At 37.3% G+C, this 20,581-nt stretch overlaps 1 protein-coding gene across 1 annotated transcript in view; it reads right to left on the reverse strand.

Moving 5' to 3' along the window:
* The window catches only part of TNNI3K (TNNI3 interacting kinase), a 588,833-nt gene that overhangs the window by 89,283 nt on the left and 478,969 nt on the right, over positions 1-20,581 (reverse strand). The window contains exons 22-23 of the mRNA XM_006831035.1: positions 16,465-16,524; positions 12,896-13,065 (exon numbers count right to left, since the gene is read on the reverse strand). Coding sequence (XP_006831098.1) covers positions 12,896-13,065; positions 16,465-16,524 — 230 coding nt within the window. The remainder of the gene's footprint in view (positions 1-12,895; positions 13,066-16,464; positions 16,525-20,581) is intronic.

Consider the following 20,581-nt stretch of genomic DNA (forward strand, 5'->3'; position numbering starts at 1 on the left):
TATTTGTATTTTATTGTTGTTAAGTGCCACTAAGTCAGTTCCAACTCACAGTGACCTTGTATAGGGTTTTTGAGGCTTTAAGTCTTTGCAGGAACAGAAATCTCATCTTTCTCTTGAGGAGCAGTAGGCAGGCTTGAATCATGGACCTACACACACACACACACACACACACACACACACATATATACCAGTAAATCCTGAGCAAGATAAATAAAAATAAATTCATAATACATACCTGTTAAACTGTAAAAACAACAACAAACTGTAAACTACAAAAGACAAAGAAAATTTCTAAATGTGGTTAGAAAGAGATTGAAAATAATGAAATAATTATAAGATTCACAACAGATATTTCAATATCAACAAGGATTCATGTAGAAAAGTGATCTTCAAGGCATAAGGAAAAATCACGAGAAATGTAAAAATTTATATTTATTAAGATATCTTTCAAGAAAGAGAGAAAATAAAGGTGTCTTCAGATTTGAAATACAAACAAACAAACAAACAAAAAAACCCCAGCATATTTACTATTAAGAGGGTCATGCTAAAGCAAGTTTTAGGAATTCACTTTAGAAAAAGGTAAATTAACTTGGAGGAATGCTTGAAATGTAAGCATAATGAACTTTATTTAAATGTTCATTCATTTAAATAAATTTGAATAAACATCTTTGTTGTTAAGTTGGTTATGACTCATAGTGACCTTTTTTAGAGTTTCAGAAGCTATAAATCTTTGTGCAAGTAGAAAGGTCATCTGTTTCCCTCAGAGCAGCTGGTGGGCTTGAACTGCTTAACTTGTGATTCACAGTCCAATACTTCTCCTACAAAGCTACCATGTTCCTAAATAAATCTTAGTTATATGAAATAATTTCTAAAAGGTGTAAATTAAAGAAAAATAAAGATGAAACTAAAATGTTTGAGACATTATTACATACATAACGTGGGAATGATGTGTAATTAAAATGCTTTAAAATCTTTTGTCTGAGAGGAGGACAAATACACTTAATATAGAATTTGTTAAGCAATATGTTGAAGTTATCAGAGTAACAACTAAAGAATAAAAACAGAGGTCATAGTATTTTAATATATATATATATATATATCCAAAGGAAAGCAGGAAATAGATGAATGGGGGAGGAGGGAATATTATGACAGCAATGAATCCACATTAGTTCAAATATCATGATCAATCTAACAATTAACAAAATGAGAAAAGACATATAAGAAAAATTAGAGAACAAAAAAATTAGAGAACCTTATTGAAAGCTTTAAAAAAATCTAAACAAATTAAAACAAAACATGCTATACCCAATGAGGAGGGAGACTCAATATAATAAAAATGTCAAATCTTTTCATATTGTTCTATAAGCTTGTTGTTGTTGGGTTCTGCTGAGTCGATTTTGAACTTATGACTGAATATGTCATATGCTCTGCAGAGTTTTCTAAGCTGTGATCTTTAAAGACATAGACACAAAGTCTTTCTCCCATGGAGAAGCTGGGTGAATCTGAACAGATATGTTATTGGTTAGCAGTCAAGTACTTAGCCAGTGTCCCACCAGGTTTCCTTCCATAGGTTTAAAATATCTATAATACAAAAATCTTATTTTTTTATGAGAAATGCAAGCAGATTTTACAATTTGTATAGAAGAAAATAAGCCAGAAAAAAAAAAAAAATTGTTAAGATGGGATGTGCCTTACCAGAGATCAAAGCTTTTAAAAATGTCACTATAATTAAAACTATGTACTATTGACACAGAAATGGAAAACCAGCCAATAGAACAGAAAAGAGAGATCATAAACAGATCTATCCATATGCAGATGCTTGATCTATAACAGCACTATAAGGTTAGTGGCTAAAACCTATCAGCTGCTCATTGGAAACCTTATGCAAGTTTGCTATGAGTCAGAACAGGCTTGAAGGCACTCAACAACATCACTCTAAGAAAAGGGAGCTCTGATGGCATAATGAGTTACGAGTTGAGCTGCAAGTTCAAATCTACCAGTCACTCTGTGTGAGAAAAATGACACTTTCTGCTCTTGCAAAAAATGTTAAAAGCCTAAGAAACACTATATAAGATTGTTATGAGTCAGAATCAACTCGAGGACACTTAGCAACAATAATGGGAACCAATTTTAAAAAGGAAGGAAGGACAAAAGAAAGGAAGTTCACAATCATTATTTAATATCTGTGCATCTTGAATCCTTTATACCTGGACTACATCTCCATTCATTATAGAATGAATGCATCAGTCACTTCCCACACACTTCAAAACCTACAATTTTATCCTTTTGCTTAAAATACAAAGTAATAGGTAGACATTTAGTGTCCTAAGAGTGTTAGAGAAGTAAAGAGAAATTTGAATATTTGGTTTTTCATCATTTTTTAACAAGTATGGATTTGAATTTGAATGTAAAGGTCAATAACTCTGAGAGTCACTATTTAACTCACTTAAAATGAAAAAATGTAAAATGTGGTATGTATAGAAAAACTGATTATTTCCCAATTTATTACAGTAAAAAAGTATTTAATATTGACCCCATACACTAGGATAGGTAGAAAAAGGCAAAAATATGTCTCTGTGATCAGTGGATGGCTGCAGACAAGTTCTTGTATTTATTTATTTATTTTTACTGTGAACTAAGTGACAGTTTATCTGGGAGAACATTGGCTTTACACTATCGTTTGGTTGCAATGATTACAATCTCCTACGTTCAACATCATTCAACAGTATTTGCTTCCATTCCGTTTTTCTTTTTCTTGGTGTGGGGAGGGAGTGGGGTGAGGAGATGTACACAAAAACACTCAGAAAAATATAATAATTTGAACAACCAAAGGATACATTCTGCAAGCCTACTTCCTGGCTGCCAGCACCCAGTCCGTCTTTCCATGAATCTAGTCCTCAGCTGCTCCCTCTCTCCATGTCCCCATCTCTGCTTCTATCTCTGGTCTTGCTGTTTCTCTGGATAGGGTTCCACATTCCACTTGTGCTCTTCTCCCTTGATGGTCCTAAGATCCTCTGTTTCTGGACTGTAAGATTAACTACTCCCCCATTTTTGTTACAAAATTTCTACTTTTACATTTGTGGCAGTCACAATTAGTCATGATAACAATTACTCACTATTGAATCATAAGAATCTTACCCCATCTCTTTTTACCAGACCCATCTAGACAAGATAGAAACTATTCAGTGGGGACTCTATCTTTCCCCACACTCTTAAACTAAACTCCCTCTTGAAAAATTGTAAGCCAGTCACTTCGCGCCTTTATCACTCCCTCATTTAAGGTAGTCAGTGTCTTAAATTGCCAATCCCTATCTACCTTGTATACAGACAGGATAAGATTGATACTTTATATGAAGACTCCTTCCCTCTCTGTTGGTATTTTGAGCTACTACATCCATAAAATAGGTCAAGTTCATCAAATTGTAGCAATTTACACTTATTTCCTTTATCAAAAATTGTTTGTTTTTTATCTTCCTCTAGTCAAGTTCTTATTATCCAGCCTTTGAGGCTAGGTCAAATGGATACTATCTGCAAGTTTGGGTGTTCTTGTGCATCTTCTTTGATCCATTTTTGTAAATGGTGTGAGGTACAGGTTAAAAACCTTATACGGTATTACTTTGAGTTGGAACCAATGGCACTTACCAACAATGGGTCCTGTTTCATTATCTACAAATGAATGCTCAGTTTTTCCAATACCATTTGTTCAAGAGACTATCTTTTCCCCATTTAATGGGTTTTGGATCTTTCCAAAAAATCTTTTGTCCATAGGTAAAAGAATTTACTTCTATGTTCCCAATTCCATTCCATTGATCTACATGTCTATCATTGTATCAGTATCAGAGTGTTTTGATGTCTATAGCTGTGTAATAGCTCTTGAGATTGGGAATTGTGAGGCTGCCTACTTTGTTATTCTTTAATTGTTGTTAAGTGCTGTCAAGTGCTTCATCTGACATTGACTATTTTTTTGCGTCCTATGTGGAGAGATTAAACCTGAGTAGGGGCATCGGGTCCTGGTGTGGTGCTGTGGGTTAATGTACAAACTGCAAAGCCATTTGGACTACAAGGTCAGCAGTTCAAGCTCACCAGCTGCTCCTTGGAAACCCTATACAGGGTCGCTATGGGTCAGAACCGACTCTATGGCACTTAACAACAACAACAGGGGCAATGGGAGATTAGAAGAAAAAGGAAGACACAGAAACAAAATAATTAAGTAAAGTTGGGACCATGTGGGACACAACACTCTGATGTTGTGACCTAGACCAAGTACAGCAAGTTTATTTTATAGACATATTAAAGGGAGGTGCTAGGGGCAGGAAAAAGAGTGTAAGAACATCTGGTGTTGTTGATGCATGTAGTAAGCAGGACCTTATTAGAAGAATGTAAATTGTGGTTGCTAGGGAAACAGAGATAGAGCAACTAGATGTTTGTGCAGACTGAGCTAAAGGTCATGGCTATGTACAAGGAAAAAACCTTGTAAGTTTCTTGTCCCCTGAGGCAGTCCTGAAAATTTCTCAAGGCACAGCTTGACCTGGATGCAGCCTGAATTTCTGGACCACAACAGTTCAGTTGCAGTCCTTCAGTTAAATTACCCCCAAATCTGAGAGCTTCAGTTCAGTCGCTCCCAACACTCAAGTAGATTCCAACCCATAGTTACTGTGCAGTGCTTTTCTAATTTGATGTCTCTGTTCTTTACATATGAAGTTGGTGATTACTTTTTCTAGATCCTTAAAGAGCAATGTTCGAATCTGGATCTGGATTGCATTACATCTGTAGATCATTTGGGTTAATATTGACATTTTCATGATGTTAAATCTCTCCGTCCTTGAGCATACTATATGCTTCCCTGTATGTGGCCTCTTTTGGTTTTATGAATTAGTGTTTTGTAGTAGATTTGTTCTGTCTTTGTTTAGGTTTATTTTGAAGTATTTCATCTTTTGAATTTGGTGTTGTAAATGGTATTGTTTTTGTAATTTATTTTTCAGAGTTCTTTTTCTTTGTGTATAGGAATCCAATTGATTTTTGCATGTTGATCTTGGACCTTGTCAGTTTTCTAAATCTTTCATAGTTTAAGTCATTTTTATTGATGAATCTTTGTGATTTTCTATGTGTAGCATCATATCATCAGCAAATAGAGAGTTCTACTTTTATTTTTTGCCAATTTGAATTTTTTTAAAAATTTTTATTGTGAATTAAATGATAGTTTACATGGGAGAACATCAGCTTTACATTCATCCTATTGTATTTAATTTCATTGCAATGATTACAATCCCCTTCATGCGTCATCAAATAACCAAAGGGTAAATCCCTCAAGTCTACCCCTGGCTGTCAGCACACAGCCCCTCTCCCTCCCTGCGTCAAAGTCCCCAGCCACTCCATCTCTCCACATCATCGTCTCTGCCTCCATCTCTGACATCGCTGCTTCTCTGGATAGAAGAAAGATATCTCTGCTTGTGCTCTTCTCCCTTGATGGTCCCAGGGTCCTTTGCTCCTAGACTGCAAGATCAACCACTCCCCTCCTTTTGTTACAAAACATCTACCTTTACATTTGCAACACTCACAATCAGTCCTGATATCAATTATTCACTATTGAACCACAAGAGTCTTTTCCCCATCTCCTTTCATCAGTCCCATCCAGTCAGGTTGGAAACCACTCAGTGGAGATTCTACCTTTTCCTGTGCCCTCTGGAAGTAGGCTCCCTCTTGAAAGCTTGTAAGCCAGTCACTTCTTGCCTTTGTAGCCCCTCCATTTTGGGTAGCCAATGTTTAAGTTGGCCATCCCTGTCAACCCTGTGTACCAAGGTTGAATGCCTTTTATTTACCTTTCTTCAACTACTGTTCTGGCTAATATGTCCAGTACAATATTGAATAGGCAGCAAAGATGGCCTTGGACTATAGCCTTCCAGACAGAGCTGCTGGCTTTGATGTCCTGTTCCCCCCAGGCCTCTACAGACTCTGAGATAGTGGAAAGAGGAAAGCCACAATATTACTTTTTGATAAAGTGTACTTTAAAGATAAAATCAACACAAAAGACAACAAAGGACATTATATAAAGATTAAAGAGTCATCCAAACAAAAGGACCTAACCATAATAAATATCTATCTACCCACTGAAAAGCAGTCCTGGTGTGGCACTGTGGGTTAATGTACCAGACTGTAAAGCTGTTTGAACTGCAAGATTGGTGGTTCAAGCTCACCAGGTACTCCTCAGAAACCCAATACAGGGTCACTATGAGTCGGACCTGACTTGACAGCACTTCATAACAACAACAACCCACTGAAAAAGCCCCAAAATACATAAACCAAATTTTAATAGAAATTAAAAGAGAAATATACAACTCCACAATAACAGTTGTTGTTGTTAAGTGGTGGTTGTAGTGGTGGTGTGTCGTGGAGTCGGTCTGACTCGTAGTGGCCCTGTATAAGATTTCGGAGGCTGTAAATCTTTATGGTTAGCAGCTGGACTCATAACCACTACACTACCTGAGACTTTAAAATACCTTTTTTGATGAAGGACAGAACAACTAGAAAGACAATAAATACAGAGCAGAACTAAATAATCCAATCAACCAAGTTGGCCTCATAGATATATACAGAACACCAAGTGTTTGCTTTTGTGTGTGTATAGTCCCTGGCTGGTGCAAACAGTTAAGTGCTTGACTAGCATTAAAAAGATTGGCAGTTCGAATCCACCCAGAAGTGCCTTGGAAAACAGATCTGGAAATCTGATTATAAAAGGTCACAGCCTTGAAAACCCTAAGAAGCAGTCTACATACATTAGATTTATGAAAACATAAGCAAATCCACAGGGAAGAAAGAAAATAAGCAAATACACAGAAAAAGAAAGAAAGAAGCAAGTTATGAGGGTGTTTTAAATGGTCCTGAGCATCTCATTGAAACTGCTGGTTACAAGGTTCAGACATGGAAAGTTAGCAGGGGAAATAAGGAACCTGAGGGCGGTTTTAGTGTAAAAAAATTATGTAGGAGGTGTGGGAGACTAAAGAGAGGAGCATTTGACTAGCAGGCTGAAAGAGGAAACATAGTTGTGTTATTGATAAACATCAGCCAAGTGATCATAACCCCCTCACTTGTCTTTTTTATGAATTCTTCCTAAGACTTCAAGTCTCATGGTGCTATTACACAATTGTATTCCTGAAATACTAAGTATAAATTAAAACTTTATGTTATATTCAATTTATGTAGGTTGAATCTCATTCGAAGTGCACCAGACAAGCTTTCTATTTAAAGGAACCCTTTGGTGGACCCTTTGAAATGTGAAAAGTTAATTCCAGTTGCATCTGCTTTAAAGTTACAGGCTCTGGATCTCTGGTTTACTTCTTCTGGATGCTTAACTAGGTTACAGTGTTCTATTCTCAGAGCCCAGCCCCACACAAACACTAATTGGTTTTTGCATCTGAAAGGTTGTATATCACTTTGTCATTTCTAAATATACATGATGTAATCCATGTTCAAGATGGGAGATTTAAAACCCCGCGGGAGGGGCAACTGCCACATGCTTAGTTTTCCAAATATATCCAGAGAAACAAAACATTTTAAAATGGCAGAGCTTCAGGGGTGCCTCCCTCAATTTCTGTATTTCTGATAGTTTCAATTTGTGGTTCAGTAAGAGTTGGTGAATCCTCACATAGTTTCCCACCTTGTTACTTATTTTATGAAGAAAAATAATAGCTATTCAAAACAAACACACAAATCAACAACCAAAAAACAAAACTACAAAACTACACATCAAAATTCCAACCTGCAAACTTTACAATGAAAAATTGAACATTTTGAAGTCATCACTGAGGATTCTCAGATCCAGAATTAGAAATATTAGCAGAGCCAGCACACCAAATCTTAGTCCTGTTTTTCAAAAGTGTAATGCCAGGCTAAAAATCATACACTTTAAATGTGCAACTTCAACAGTTACTGGAGTCCTGGTGTGGTGCTGTGAGTTAATGTGCAAGACAGACGGCAAAGCCGTTTGAATTGCAAGGTTGGTGGTTCAAGCTCACCAGCATCTCCTCGATAACCCTATACAGGGTCACTATGGGTCGGAACCAGCTCAACGGCACTTAACAACAACAACATGTCATATAGATCACAGGTTACTAATACAAACAAGGACTTTTGGAAGAAACCACAGGTAATCAGACTTCAAAATGTTCTTCTCCTTCGGTCACAACAACTGTTTCACCTCTACTTTGCTTTCCTCCTCAGTTTATCCCATCAGCTGCATCTCCTTCCCATGGACTAGAAGGCAGGTTAACATTTTATCATTGCGCCATTTTCTTAGAGCATGTGTCTTAATTCTGATGTGTATTGAAATCACCTGGGAAGCTTTAAAGGCACATAGGATAAGAACTGGACTGAAAACCACAAGAACAGCAGTTCAAAACTACCAGCCACTCTGAGGGAAAAAGATGAGGCTTTCTGCTCCTATAAAGATTTACAACCTCAGAAACCCAATACAGGGTCACTATGAGTTGGAATCAAATAAATGGTAGTGATTTGGGGAAGCTTTAAAACCCTCCAAGGACTTGGTTCCATCCTCATAGATTTTTATTTAATTGGCTCTTGACATTGGGATTTGTAAAAGCTTCCCAGATGATTCTAAAGTGCAGCCAAAGTTGTGAACTATTGTCTTACAGGCTGTTAAACCCAAGGTCCTGCAGGACTTGGTTCATCAGTTCCCATATCTTTGGCTCTTTGACTTTTAAGAACCTATTGATCTCTCAATTCACTTCCTCTGCCTTTCAGATGTAAGCTGAAAAGGCAGGCTTTGGAGGAGTAGCTGAATTTTTCCCCTAATCAACTTCCAGAAGAAACTGAAAGAAGTACTCCAAAATATACCTAGCTTCTGTAAAATGCAACCTCCTGTGCAGATGGATGTCAGAAAGTTCAGGAGAATTCCAGTTCTGCTGCCTACTTGTTCTCCATAAGCTTGTAACAGTTGCTTATCCTTTCTGAGTCTCAGTTTCCTCATCTATAAAAACTGGAATAAATACGCTAGACTGCAGTCACTTTGAATTGCAAGGTCAGCAGTTCAAGCTCACCAGCCACTCCTCAAAAACCCTATACAGGGTCATTATGGGTTGGAACCGACTCAACAGCACTTAACAACAAGGTTCAATGTGGAGTCCTGGTGTGGCACTGCAGGATAATGTGCTGGACTGCAGTTTGGATTTCAAGGTCAATGGTTCAAGCTCACCAGCTGCTCCTTGGAAACTCTATACAGGGTTGCTATGGGTCCGAATCAACTCTACGGCACTTAACAACAACAACAACGATGGGAATCCCAGGGTGCAGCAAATAGTTGATTTTATCTTCTATTAAAGGAGCTCTGGTGCTGTAGTGGTTACAAACTGAGCTGCTAATCTCAAGGTCTGCAGCTTGAAACTACCAGCTGTTCATGGGTGAAAGATGAGGCTTTCTGCTATTACAAAGGTTTACAATCTCGAAAACACTATACAGACAGAGTCACTATGAGTTGAAACCGATTTCACAGCACATAACCACCACCACTACCAGCTGTTAAGAGAAATATTGGAAGTTCAAACTCACCCAGAGACACCTTGAAAGAGTGGCTGACTGATCATCTACTTGTAAAAACTCAGCAATTGAAAATGCTAAGAATAGTTTTATTCTGACATACATGCAGTTGGCATAAATAAGAATCAACTTGATAAAAGCTGGATCTTTAACATTACTGAGGAGACTATTCAACATGTATAAAATAGTTTCAGCATGGATTAGATGCTCAATCAAAAATCAAAGCTAATATATTGCTGTTGAGTTGATTCAGATTCACAGTGACCCATTGTTGTTGCTACTGTTGCTAAAGTACCACGGTGGCAACTTCAACTCATTTCTGTACAGGGATTCCAAGGTGTGGCTGGTGGATGTGAACCACTTACCTTGAGCTTAGCAGTCCAATGCTTATCCTGGTGATTATGTGCCATGGAGTCAGTCCCAACTCATAGCGACCCTGTACAGGGTTTGCGAGGCTGTACATCTTTATGGGAGCAGAAAGCCTCATCTTTCTCCCACAGAATGACTGGTAGTTTCAAACTGCTGACCTTGAGGTTAGCAGCTGATTCATAATGACTACGCTACCAGAGCTCCTTGTATTTTACATAGGAGACTTAAATAACTTGGCCAATGTCACTTTGGTAAAGACAAAGTGTAGTTTCAACTTCAGTTCTGTCTGACTTCATAGCTCATACTTATAACAACTGTCTCTGTGGACAAGCCTCACTTGACTATATGCTTTGGAAATCTCAAAATCTGACTTTTTCTGTGATTAATTTTAAAAACTACAAGAATAAGAGCAAATGGAATTAGAAGACAATGATGCAACTGAACATAATCTAATATTGGCCTGTGGGCTGCTTATGAAATTATGTGAGAGACTGGAATCCAATAAAGAATTATGTAGCTTGCCTGGTTATCAATCAAATCCAATGATACTTAATTTCATGACATTCCACAGATTAAAGGTTTCATGCTTCAGATTCCCATCTCTACATACCTGAAGATGTAACTCTTTTTTTTTTTTTTTAATCAGATCAGAAATACGTATGTAAGTTTGTCTAAAAAAGCAATTGTAGCATTTTGTAGATGATATAGGGCCCCTATGGAGTTCTTGTGTGGTTCTGTGGGTTAATGCACTGGACTGCAAAGTCAGTTGTTCAAGCTCACAAACCTTATACAGGGTCACTATAGGTTGGAACGGTCTTGATGGCACTTAACAATAACAACATAGGGTTCCTATGAGTCAGAATCAACAAAATTTTTTTGGTTATAAGGTCCTTGCTAATCCCAATCATCTTTGCTGCACCTTAAAGATATTAAGTATTTTTACTTTAATTGTGGAGTATGAGAGTGAGTGTTTATATGTACAATTGCATATATGTAAATAGACTTGTATGCAAATGCTCTGGAGTTCATCTGGAAGGAAAGAGAATTTAAGCTAGCCTTCTGGGTTTTGTTTGTTTTGTGTCTGTATGTGTTGTAGTATATATTTTCTAGGGTTTCTTCAGATTCACAGTTCCTGCCTTTTCTGGTTTCCATATGCAACAGGACTTATTGATAGCATATTGTTATTAATTAATGAAATATACCTCCTACTCCCTACCCCAACTACATATACTTAGATATTTGATCCAAATGTTTATTTGACCCTAAAAGTACCAATCATATTCTTTCTCACTTTGAATATTTTATCCTAAATTTTATTCCTAATTCCTTATCCTTATTGCATCTTTGCCCTTTGAGATGCACCATTGTGGTCCCTTTCACAAAAGACCGTATATTTTCTCATTATTGATCTTCAATTCAGCTATGCTACTTGCCAATGGAATGTTAGAGGATGCAACTTGACCAAAATGGCTTTAAATGTACATGTGAAGTTGGGCTTATCTTTTTGTGTCCTTTCTTCATGAGAAGAACATTTCTCAGGTAACTATTGATACTGCTAAAATGAGCTGACTTGGACATCATGCAACTTAAAGGCAAGGTCACCCCAAACTACACACGTCATGCATCAATTAAAGCTGACTGACCCACAGACACATGAAAAAAAAAAAAAAAAGCCCATGGTTCTATGTCCTTGAGGTTTGGGGTAGTTTATTATGTAGAATTGCTGTAACAATTGATAACTGCTAAACCTCTCCTGGAAATTATATGATTAAAATAAACAAAGTCACTGCCAATCTGGTGCTGGGAAATGCAAAATAGCAGAGCTCACCATAGGCTGGGAAGAACCCTGAACAATTGATGCTTAGATCTTCAAAACTGTTCCCATGAGAATGAGATGCTGTGCCTGGGGACTCAAGACCATAGTGTCATGGAACACCATGGTAAATTGGTACGGCATATAGTTCACAAAGACAGTGTTCCATATCCTACTTTACTGAGTAGTCACAGGGATCTAATAGCAACTAAATTGCAGCTATTGGTCTCTTCCTGTTTGGAGGAAAGAAGAGTGATGAAAATTGAAGATCCTTGGAATCTACTAGTCCAGTAGACTATTGGAATACATGAGTATCCATCTCCATAACCCTGAGATTAGAACTAAGTGTTGCCGGGCTACCACTATTAACCATTTTGATAGGAATCACATTGTTCTGATAGGATTATTGTTCAACTAGAAGGTCCTGGATAGAGTGGGGGAAATGTGTAAGAAAACTCAAAATTATTTTAAAACTCAAAATTTAAAAAAAAAAAGAAAAAGAAAAATTTTAAGAAGATCCAGAAAGAGATTGACCTTTAGTCCCCCTTCAGGTCTGAAATTGAACTTACACTCCAGGCTCGATTTCTAGCCAAGCAATAGATAGGTACATAAGGGGGCAATACTAGTGAGGTATGCATATCTATTCAAATGCAAAAGGACAACATTTACTTAAGGACAAAATTCAGAAGGGTTGGAAAAGAAGGTTGAATAGAAAATTGAATCATAGGGCGGAAGTGGGAAAGCTGATGATACATGGAGGGGATTGCAGTCTGAAAGGAAACAAAGTATATGGTTTGTTGAATACAAAACTGATGATCTATTCTGTAAACCTTGATTCAATTCACAATAAAAACTTAAAAACAGTAACTGTTCCTACAGAAGAGATCGTCCTTGGATTCCATAAGATAACACCAGAATCCTTTCAATAATTTTTATTTTTTTATTTTTAATCCTCTTAATGTTTATTACTTAAGCTAGAGTTAATTGCTGTGACTAAAATGGGTAATTTTAGGTCATGTTATAAAAAAATTGGGCTCAAAACTACTTTCAAAGTGCGAGAGTGGGGAATCAATCCCCTGTTGATAGTAATCAAATTGAGTGATTATCTTGATTAGGTCTCAGAATCTGGTTTTAATATGAGACTATCCTGAGATTACCACTTACCCTTGGGACCAGGCATCATAGGACCTTGCATTGAGAGCATATTCCAATTCAAAACGACTCCGTAAAGCTGCTACATGACTCCTGCCAGGACCTCCCCGGTTTAGCAGGCAATCAGAGGAAGATGAAGGTGAGAGGGACCCACTGCTGTTACTGGATGCAGGAGACATTAGCTGAGTGAAGGAAGGGCAGTTTCAATCTTTTAATAAATTCAACAGGCTTTCAGTCATAGAATAGAATATGGATTTATTTTAACTTTCTATTCTAGGGTTTTTCAGATTTTAATTTCTATTCATCTCGGTTTGCTTCTGGCTTTTCTTTTCAGCCTCTGATGGCAGCACCTGACTAGTTTAATTTACTTTTTGACCCAGCTATATACTGAGAGCTCACCCCTTAAACTTAAGCTCTTTTTTGAGAAAGCACAGTAGGCCCAAATCAAATTTATAAAATGGATATTTAGGAGGTTTTTATTCAATGATCAAAAAGAGTCTTTACATTCTTCACTAGGGCAATAAGATCCATGGCGGAGTTTCTTTAAACCATAGTGTAAAATTATTCCCTTTACAAAAAATGGGCTTATGCACTTTCCCAAGAATATATCTGTTTTGTAAAATAAAGGTTACCTTCATATCTGGTAAGTGTGGGAAATTATTAAGTGGTCTAAGAAAAATTTTTTAAATAATTGAAAATCACTTAAAAATTATTAGAAAATAAACAGTGAAGAAAATGGGAAAGAAAGAAAAATAGAGGAGTAGCTTTGGTTTTAATTTTTGTCAACTTTACTATTTATTCATTCAAAAAATCCAGCCAAGAGCATTAATGATTTTGACATAATTATGTACAATATGAAGCCACTGACATCAGTTTTATAGGGATATAAAAAGTAACATAAATGTGGTGCTGTAGTATACACACTGGACTGCAAGGTCAGTTTGAACCACGGGGTCAATGGTCCAAATTCTATGGATTTGAACTTCCAGACAGGATTCCACAACAATAGGCTCTTCATAGTGCCAAGAGGTTGCTAATTAAACCTCCTATAATCAAGGAGCCCAGATAACATTGTAGGATAAGCACTAGAATGCTAACTGCAAGGTTGGCAACTCAGACCCATGAGGCTCTCCACAGGAGAACCATGAGCCTATCTGCTCCTGTAAAGTTTTACGGTGTTGGAAAGCTGATATAGGGTCATTATGAGTAAGGATTGAATCAATGGCTGCAGATTAGTATCATGGAGAGTTAATATTAAAAAGAGCCTTAAAACATATAATGACTGAATCTCCTCTGTGGCATCTTTTTCAAGTCAGGATGTAATATTTATTCCTATTAAATCCCTTCTTGTTTGACATGACATATCAGTTCATATTCCAAGATATTATGGAATCCTGCTTATCAAATTTTGACTCTTTCTCAACTTTTTATTTGCAAATGCTCTGAGCAGTTCCTTCTAAAAAAGTTAAAAAAAGGATAGAGTCTTATGGAACTCAACAAGCAAAGCTCCTTCAGGTTGACTCTGGTCCATCAAGCAGTACAACCCAGCCCAGCAAACTTCCTTTGCATAGAACCCGTATGTGTTCATCTTTCTTACTCTGGAGAGATTACACTGAGCAGTCTGGTCAATATAACAAGACAAGAAAGTTTTCAGATCCCACCATTGTCCCTATTTCTGGAATCTATCACTTGACCTAATTGAACATACACTCAGGAGTGACCTTGGCCAGTCAAGAACAGCAGTTCAAAGGGAGAAGTTACTTGGAATTCATGTCTTGAAGGTATCTTTCCAAACCCAAAGTTTCTGGCAGATGCGCTAGTCAAGTAGGGGCTGCTGAAATTCTTCTAAGTATATCACTAATTCTCCCTGCTTTGGATATGTTTCAAGGAGCCCTGGTAACAGGGTAGGACAAGCACTAGATTGTCAACTGAAAGACTGGCAGTTCAAATCCACCAGCTGATCCATAGAAAAAGATAAGGCTTTCTGATCCTGTGAAAAATTACAGTCTCAGAAATGCTCTGCAGTGTGGCTCTGAGTTGGAATCGGCTCAGTGGCAATGAGTTTACTTGGGTAAGTGCCAGAACTGAAGAGAAAAGAAGTTACATGTCTAAAGACTGAGGCTTCCTTCTACATAAAAAAGCCTTCCCTTTAGAAGTTCCAAAGATAGCACAGAAGGTAAGTTCCAGTGACTGTATTTTTAAGGAAAGAAAACTTGTTGCGTGGTGCTGTGAGTTAATGTTGCTGTGAATTAATAAAGTGCCATCAAGTTGATTTCAACCCATAGTGACCCTATATAGGGTTTCCAAGGAGCAGCTGGTAAGCTTGAACCACTGACCTGACCATTCAAACGACTTGGCAGTCTGATGCATTAGCCCACAGTACCACACCAGGACTCTGTTAATGTGCTGGTCTGCAAAGTTGGTTTCAACCTCAAGGTTGACAGTTCAAATTCACCAATGGCTCCTCGGAAACCCTATACAGGGTTGCTATGGGTTGGAACTGATTCGACAGCACTTCACAACAATGGCAACAACAACTTTGGGGTTATATTTTGCTTATGTTTCCCCATTTGAACTCCTTCCCTTCATATGAAGATTTATACAAGTTGCTAAAAGCTGCTAAGAGTGGCTTTCATTCCCCTCCTCAGATAATATTTGCCTTTTGGGACTAAAACAACTTGTTTCATTACTACTTATCCTTTAGCTCCCTTGCCTGTTTTAAAATGCTATCTCCTGACCAGGTGTATAGAAAATTAAGGCAATTATAGAGAAAATTAAAGCCAACAGCTCCTTGATATTAAGGAAGAAAATTCTATTAGCCTGATTAGCAACATATATCACTTTATGCAACATATGTGTGGTGTGAAAGCAATACCTCCCAGTAAATTTACGCATCAATTTTGATGATAATTTTTCCTTTTCTCGAATATAAATGGGAAATAGTGTGGCATTTTACCTTTCGTTTGTATATATATAAACTCATTTAAATGACTCTGTATTAAAACATTTGTTGGACTCCTGGTGTGTCACTGTAGCATCACCTCTGGACTGTCAGCCACAAGGTTGGCCATTCAAACCCATTAGCAGTACCTCAGAAACCCTATCTGGGGTCAGTATGAGTCAGAATTGACTCAATGGCACTTAACAACAATATATTTGTCATATTTAAATATTTCTATGATGATTATTTAAGCTAAGCATGCCTCTGTCTATTTGCCTGACCATGTGGAACTATAGGTTAATGCGCTGGACTGCAAAGTCAGGTTGAACTGCAAGGGCAGAAGTTTAAGTTCACCAGCTGCTCCTCAGAAACCCTATACAGGGTCACTATGGGTAAGAACCAACAACACTTAACAACAATTACAACATATTTGTATGAAGATTCCAAATTCACTCTGAATTTTGTCTTTGCCCCTGTACCTGCATCCAATGTTGCTGTAACCTGGGTGCTTAGTGAAGGTTAAATATAAATAGAATTTTGGACATGAGCTTATGTTCTTTCCACAAGAACTGTTTCACCTACATTTCCCAATACTCAACAGGATTTTTTATGGCCATATTTCAAAAGTCAAAGTTCCTACCTCAATGTTGCAGAGACACTCTTCTAACTTCACAACAACTTCAGAAAATTCAGGTCTTCCCTGTAAATAAAGAAATTTTTTTTTATTCTCCCTAAGAATAAAAGGATGGAATGCTTTGGGTTTTAAAATATGGGTATTTGCATTTGTAAAGAATGAGATTAACAATAAAGTAAATTTTTATTTAAAATACTCTTGTATTGAAGTGTTAATTGAATGTTCATTTGCTGTTCAGGGACAAATGTTGAGTCTCCCTCTGATAAGAGTTTTAAGTCAGAATTTGCAACTGCATTCAGATAATGAAATAGTGGAAAAGCTTTAATTAGCTTTGCATGTTTTTAAATGGCAGGTTTTTCTCTTCAAAATGAAAGAATAAAAGTGAATACTAACAACTATTACCTTTCTCACTGCACACTATGTCTGCAAAAAACTGCTAATGCTAATTTTATAATTAGCTTCACTTTTGAAAATACCATCTCAGATCCAATACTAAGATCAAGATAGAAATCTCCGACTCTTCCCTGTGTCAGGGTTTAAGACACGCTTTTCGTCTTCAGCGTTCATACCACCAGTTATGAACTTCAGATGAGTTTGGTTAAACAAACATTTATTATACTCTGAATTTACTCCAGGCATTTTTCTAGTTGTTAGGGATATAAACATGATTACAAATTTCAGGAAACATTCTTGGAATTTAATAAAATAATGGTGTCTTTTGAAGAAATTATATGCCTCTTTTTGTCAGATTCTAAGAACTATATAACCTATCATCTCTTCCTTTACGCATCTTTCACTGCCAGGAGGTGGAGAGTCCAATTAACATTCAGGTGCAGTAACCAACTAATTTAGATTCTTCGTAGAACAATTTCTCCCTTAAAATCTAACCCTTCCCTGCAAACATCGTTTCCCCCAGAGAGCACTCTCAAGTGGAAGCTGTTTCCTCCAGCACATACTCTGTTCCTTGAAATTGGTGTGGGCAGCCATAGGGTAAATTGGGATATGGTTTTTGCTGTTGTTTCTACTTCCAAAAGATTCTTCCTCTAAAACCACCAGTTTCTCAAATTACTCCAAGCCACTCCCACTCATTGTTTGAAGATTTTAGCTGCTGGCTCATTGTCTTTCTCTCTAACACTATTCATATTCTTTTATATCCACATATAATCATTACAATAGTTTGGCCTCATAGTTCCTAAACCTTGTTTTCTCCAATGATCTTATTCTCCACCATTTCTCAGTAGGATCTGTGATCCTACTCTGAAACCAGCTACTACCAAGGCCTGCAACTTCTCCTGCTTTCAGTGTATCTCTGAAAATTCTCTGACCTTCAGTTCCTTTCTTTCTAGTTCATTCCTACTAGAACACTGACTCCAACAGTCTTTGGTCACACTGATACTTATAAACATCATCTTACCACTTACAATAAAACAAAGCAAACAACTTTTTATTAGTAATAGTTTCAAATAGGTTCTAAAATAGACTAGAACAGTGAATATATCCGGTATAGATCACTCAGCTATTAAAAACCATGTTTCTGTCAATATTGATTGATGCGGATAAGTCAGAAAGTATTGCTACAATATCATTGTTGTTGTTGTTAAGTGCCATGGAGACTGTGCTAACTCATAGCAATCCTGTATAGGGTTTCTAAGGAGTGGCTTGTGGATTTGAATCCAACCTTCTGATTAGAAGTCCTGTGCTTATTCTACAGCTCCATACCAGGACTCCACAATATCATAGGAACCTTGATCAGACAAAAATATCAATGTGAAGTTACTGTTTCTCAAAATATCCTCTACCTAGATCTATACACTTTTGCCATCAGTGTTCTGATCTCTCTAACCCTTCCTCAAACAATTGTGTATTTGACATCAAAACAGCAGTTTTGATATCCTTGAGGGATTCAAATAATGTTCCTTTTAAATATTCTTTGAGTTTGAGGAGTAAAACAAATTCTGAAAAGATAATATCTGGGCTGTTAGGTCAATATGTAAGATTTCCCAACAAAGTTCTTATAGGACAATCTTTAGTACCCTCAAAGATTGAGCAAGCATGTTGTCATGATAGAAAAAATTCCTTGGTGCAACTTTTCTGTTTTTTTTTCTCACCAATATAGCTTTCAATTTGCTTACAATGAGCTTCCTGATTGCCCTGTCTTTTGATAAAAATCTATCAAGATTACCTCTTTGGAATCCCAAGAAACAGTCACTATAACCCCTGAGCTGACTTATTTTCTGTGAATTTAACTAGCCCAGCAGATCCACTTGTTGTAGTTGTTTTGTTATGTGCTGTGGAGTCAATTCTGACTCATAGTGACCCCTGTACAGGATTTCTGAGGCTGTAAATCTTTACGGGAGCAGGAAGGCTCATGTTTCTCCCGTGGAACAGCTGGTAGTTTCAAGCTGCTGACCTTGAGGTTAGCAGCATGATTCGTAACCACTACAAGCCAATATTTTGACTGGATCTTTTCTTTAAAAGCACTCTAAGGAGACTAAAAAGAGTGTTTTACAGAGAGAACTTGTCTGCAGCCACCCACTGATTATGTTGTTGTTAGGTGCCTGATCCTCGATCAACCTCACTACTGTTGCCATGCTTGAGTTCATCGATGCTACCACTTGGCCAATGCATCTCACTGGGGGTCTTCCTCTTTTTCTCTGATCCGCCACATTACCAAACATGATATCCTTCTCCAGCGACTGGTCCCTCCTGACAATATGTCCAAAGTATGAGATGAAGTTTGGCCATCTTGGCCTCTAAGGAGCACACTGGCTGCACTTCTTCCAAAACGGATCTATTGGTTCTTTTGGAAGCCCATGCCATTTTCAACATTCTCCTCCAACACCATAACTCAAAAGCATCAATTTTTCTATGATCTTCCTTATTCACTGCCCAGCTTTTGCATGCATATGAGGTTATTGAAAATACTATGGCTTGGATCAGGTGCACCTTAGTCCTCAACCTGACATCTTTGCCCTTCAACACTTTCAAAAGGTCTTATGTAGCAGATTTGCCTAATGCAAAACATCTCTTGACTGCTGCTTCCATGAGTGTTGATAGTTCATCCAAGAAGAATGAAGTCTTTGACAACTTCAATCTTTTCTCTATTGATCAGAATGTTGTTTATTGGTCCAGTGTGAGGATTTTTGTTTTCTTTACATTGAGATGTAATCCATACTGAAGGCTGTACTCTTTGATCTTCATCAGTAAATGTTTTAAGTCCTCTTCATTTTCAGCAAGCAAGGTTGTGTCATCTGTATATCACAGGTTGCTAATGAGTCTTCCTCCAAAACTGATGCGACGTTTTTCTTCATATAAGCCAGTTTCTTGGACTATTTGCTCAGCAAATATAAGTATGGTGAAATAATACAACCTTGTCATACACCTTTTTAAATTTTAAACCATTCAGTGTACCCTTGGTCTGTTCGAACAACTGCTTCTTGGTCCAGGTACAGATTCCTCATGAGCACAATTAAGTGTTCCAGAATACTGATACTTCACAATGTTGTCCATAGCTTGTCATGATTCACACAATCAAAAGCCTTTGCATAGTCAATAAAGCACAGGTAAACATCTTTCTGATATTTTCTTCTTTCAGCCGAGATCCATTGGACATCAGCAATGATATAGTCATTCCACGGCCTCTTCTGAATCCAGCTTAAACCTCTGGAAGTTCTCTTTCAATGTATGATTGTAGCCAGTTTTGTATTACCTTTAGTAAAATTTTACTTGCATGGGATATCAAAGATATTGTCCAATGATTTCCGTATTCCGTTGGGTCACCTCTCTTTGGAATGGGCACAAATATGGATCTCTTCCAATCAATTGGCCAGATAGCTGTCTTCCAAATTTCTTGGCCCAGATGAGTGAGTGCCTCCAGTGCTGCCTCACTTTCTTGAAATATCTCAATGTTTATTCCATCAATTCTTTGTGCCTTGTCTTTGCCAATTCTTTCAATGCACCTTGGACTTCCTTCCTCAGTATCATTGGCTCTTGACCATATACTACCTCTTGAAATGGTTGAATATTGACCATTTCCTTTTGGTACAGTGACTCTGTATTCCTTCCATCTTCTCTTGATGCTTTCTGCATCATTCAATAATTTGCCCAGAGAATCTTTCAATAA

This window comes from Chrysochloris asiatica, unplaced genomic scaffold (assembly GCF_000296735.1).
Source record: "Chrysochloris asiatica unplaced genomic scaffold, ChrAsi1.0 scaffold00002, whole genome shotgun sequence".
NCBI classification, from domain to species: domain Eukaryota; kingdom Metazoa; phylum Chordata; class Mammalia; order Afrosoricida; family Chrysochloridae; genus Chrysochloris; species Chrysochloris asiatica.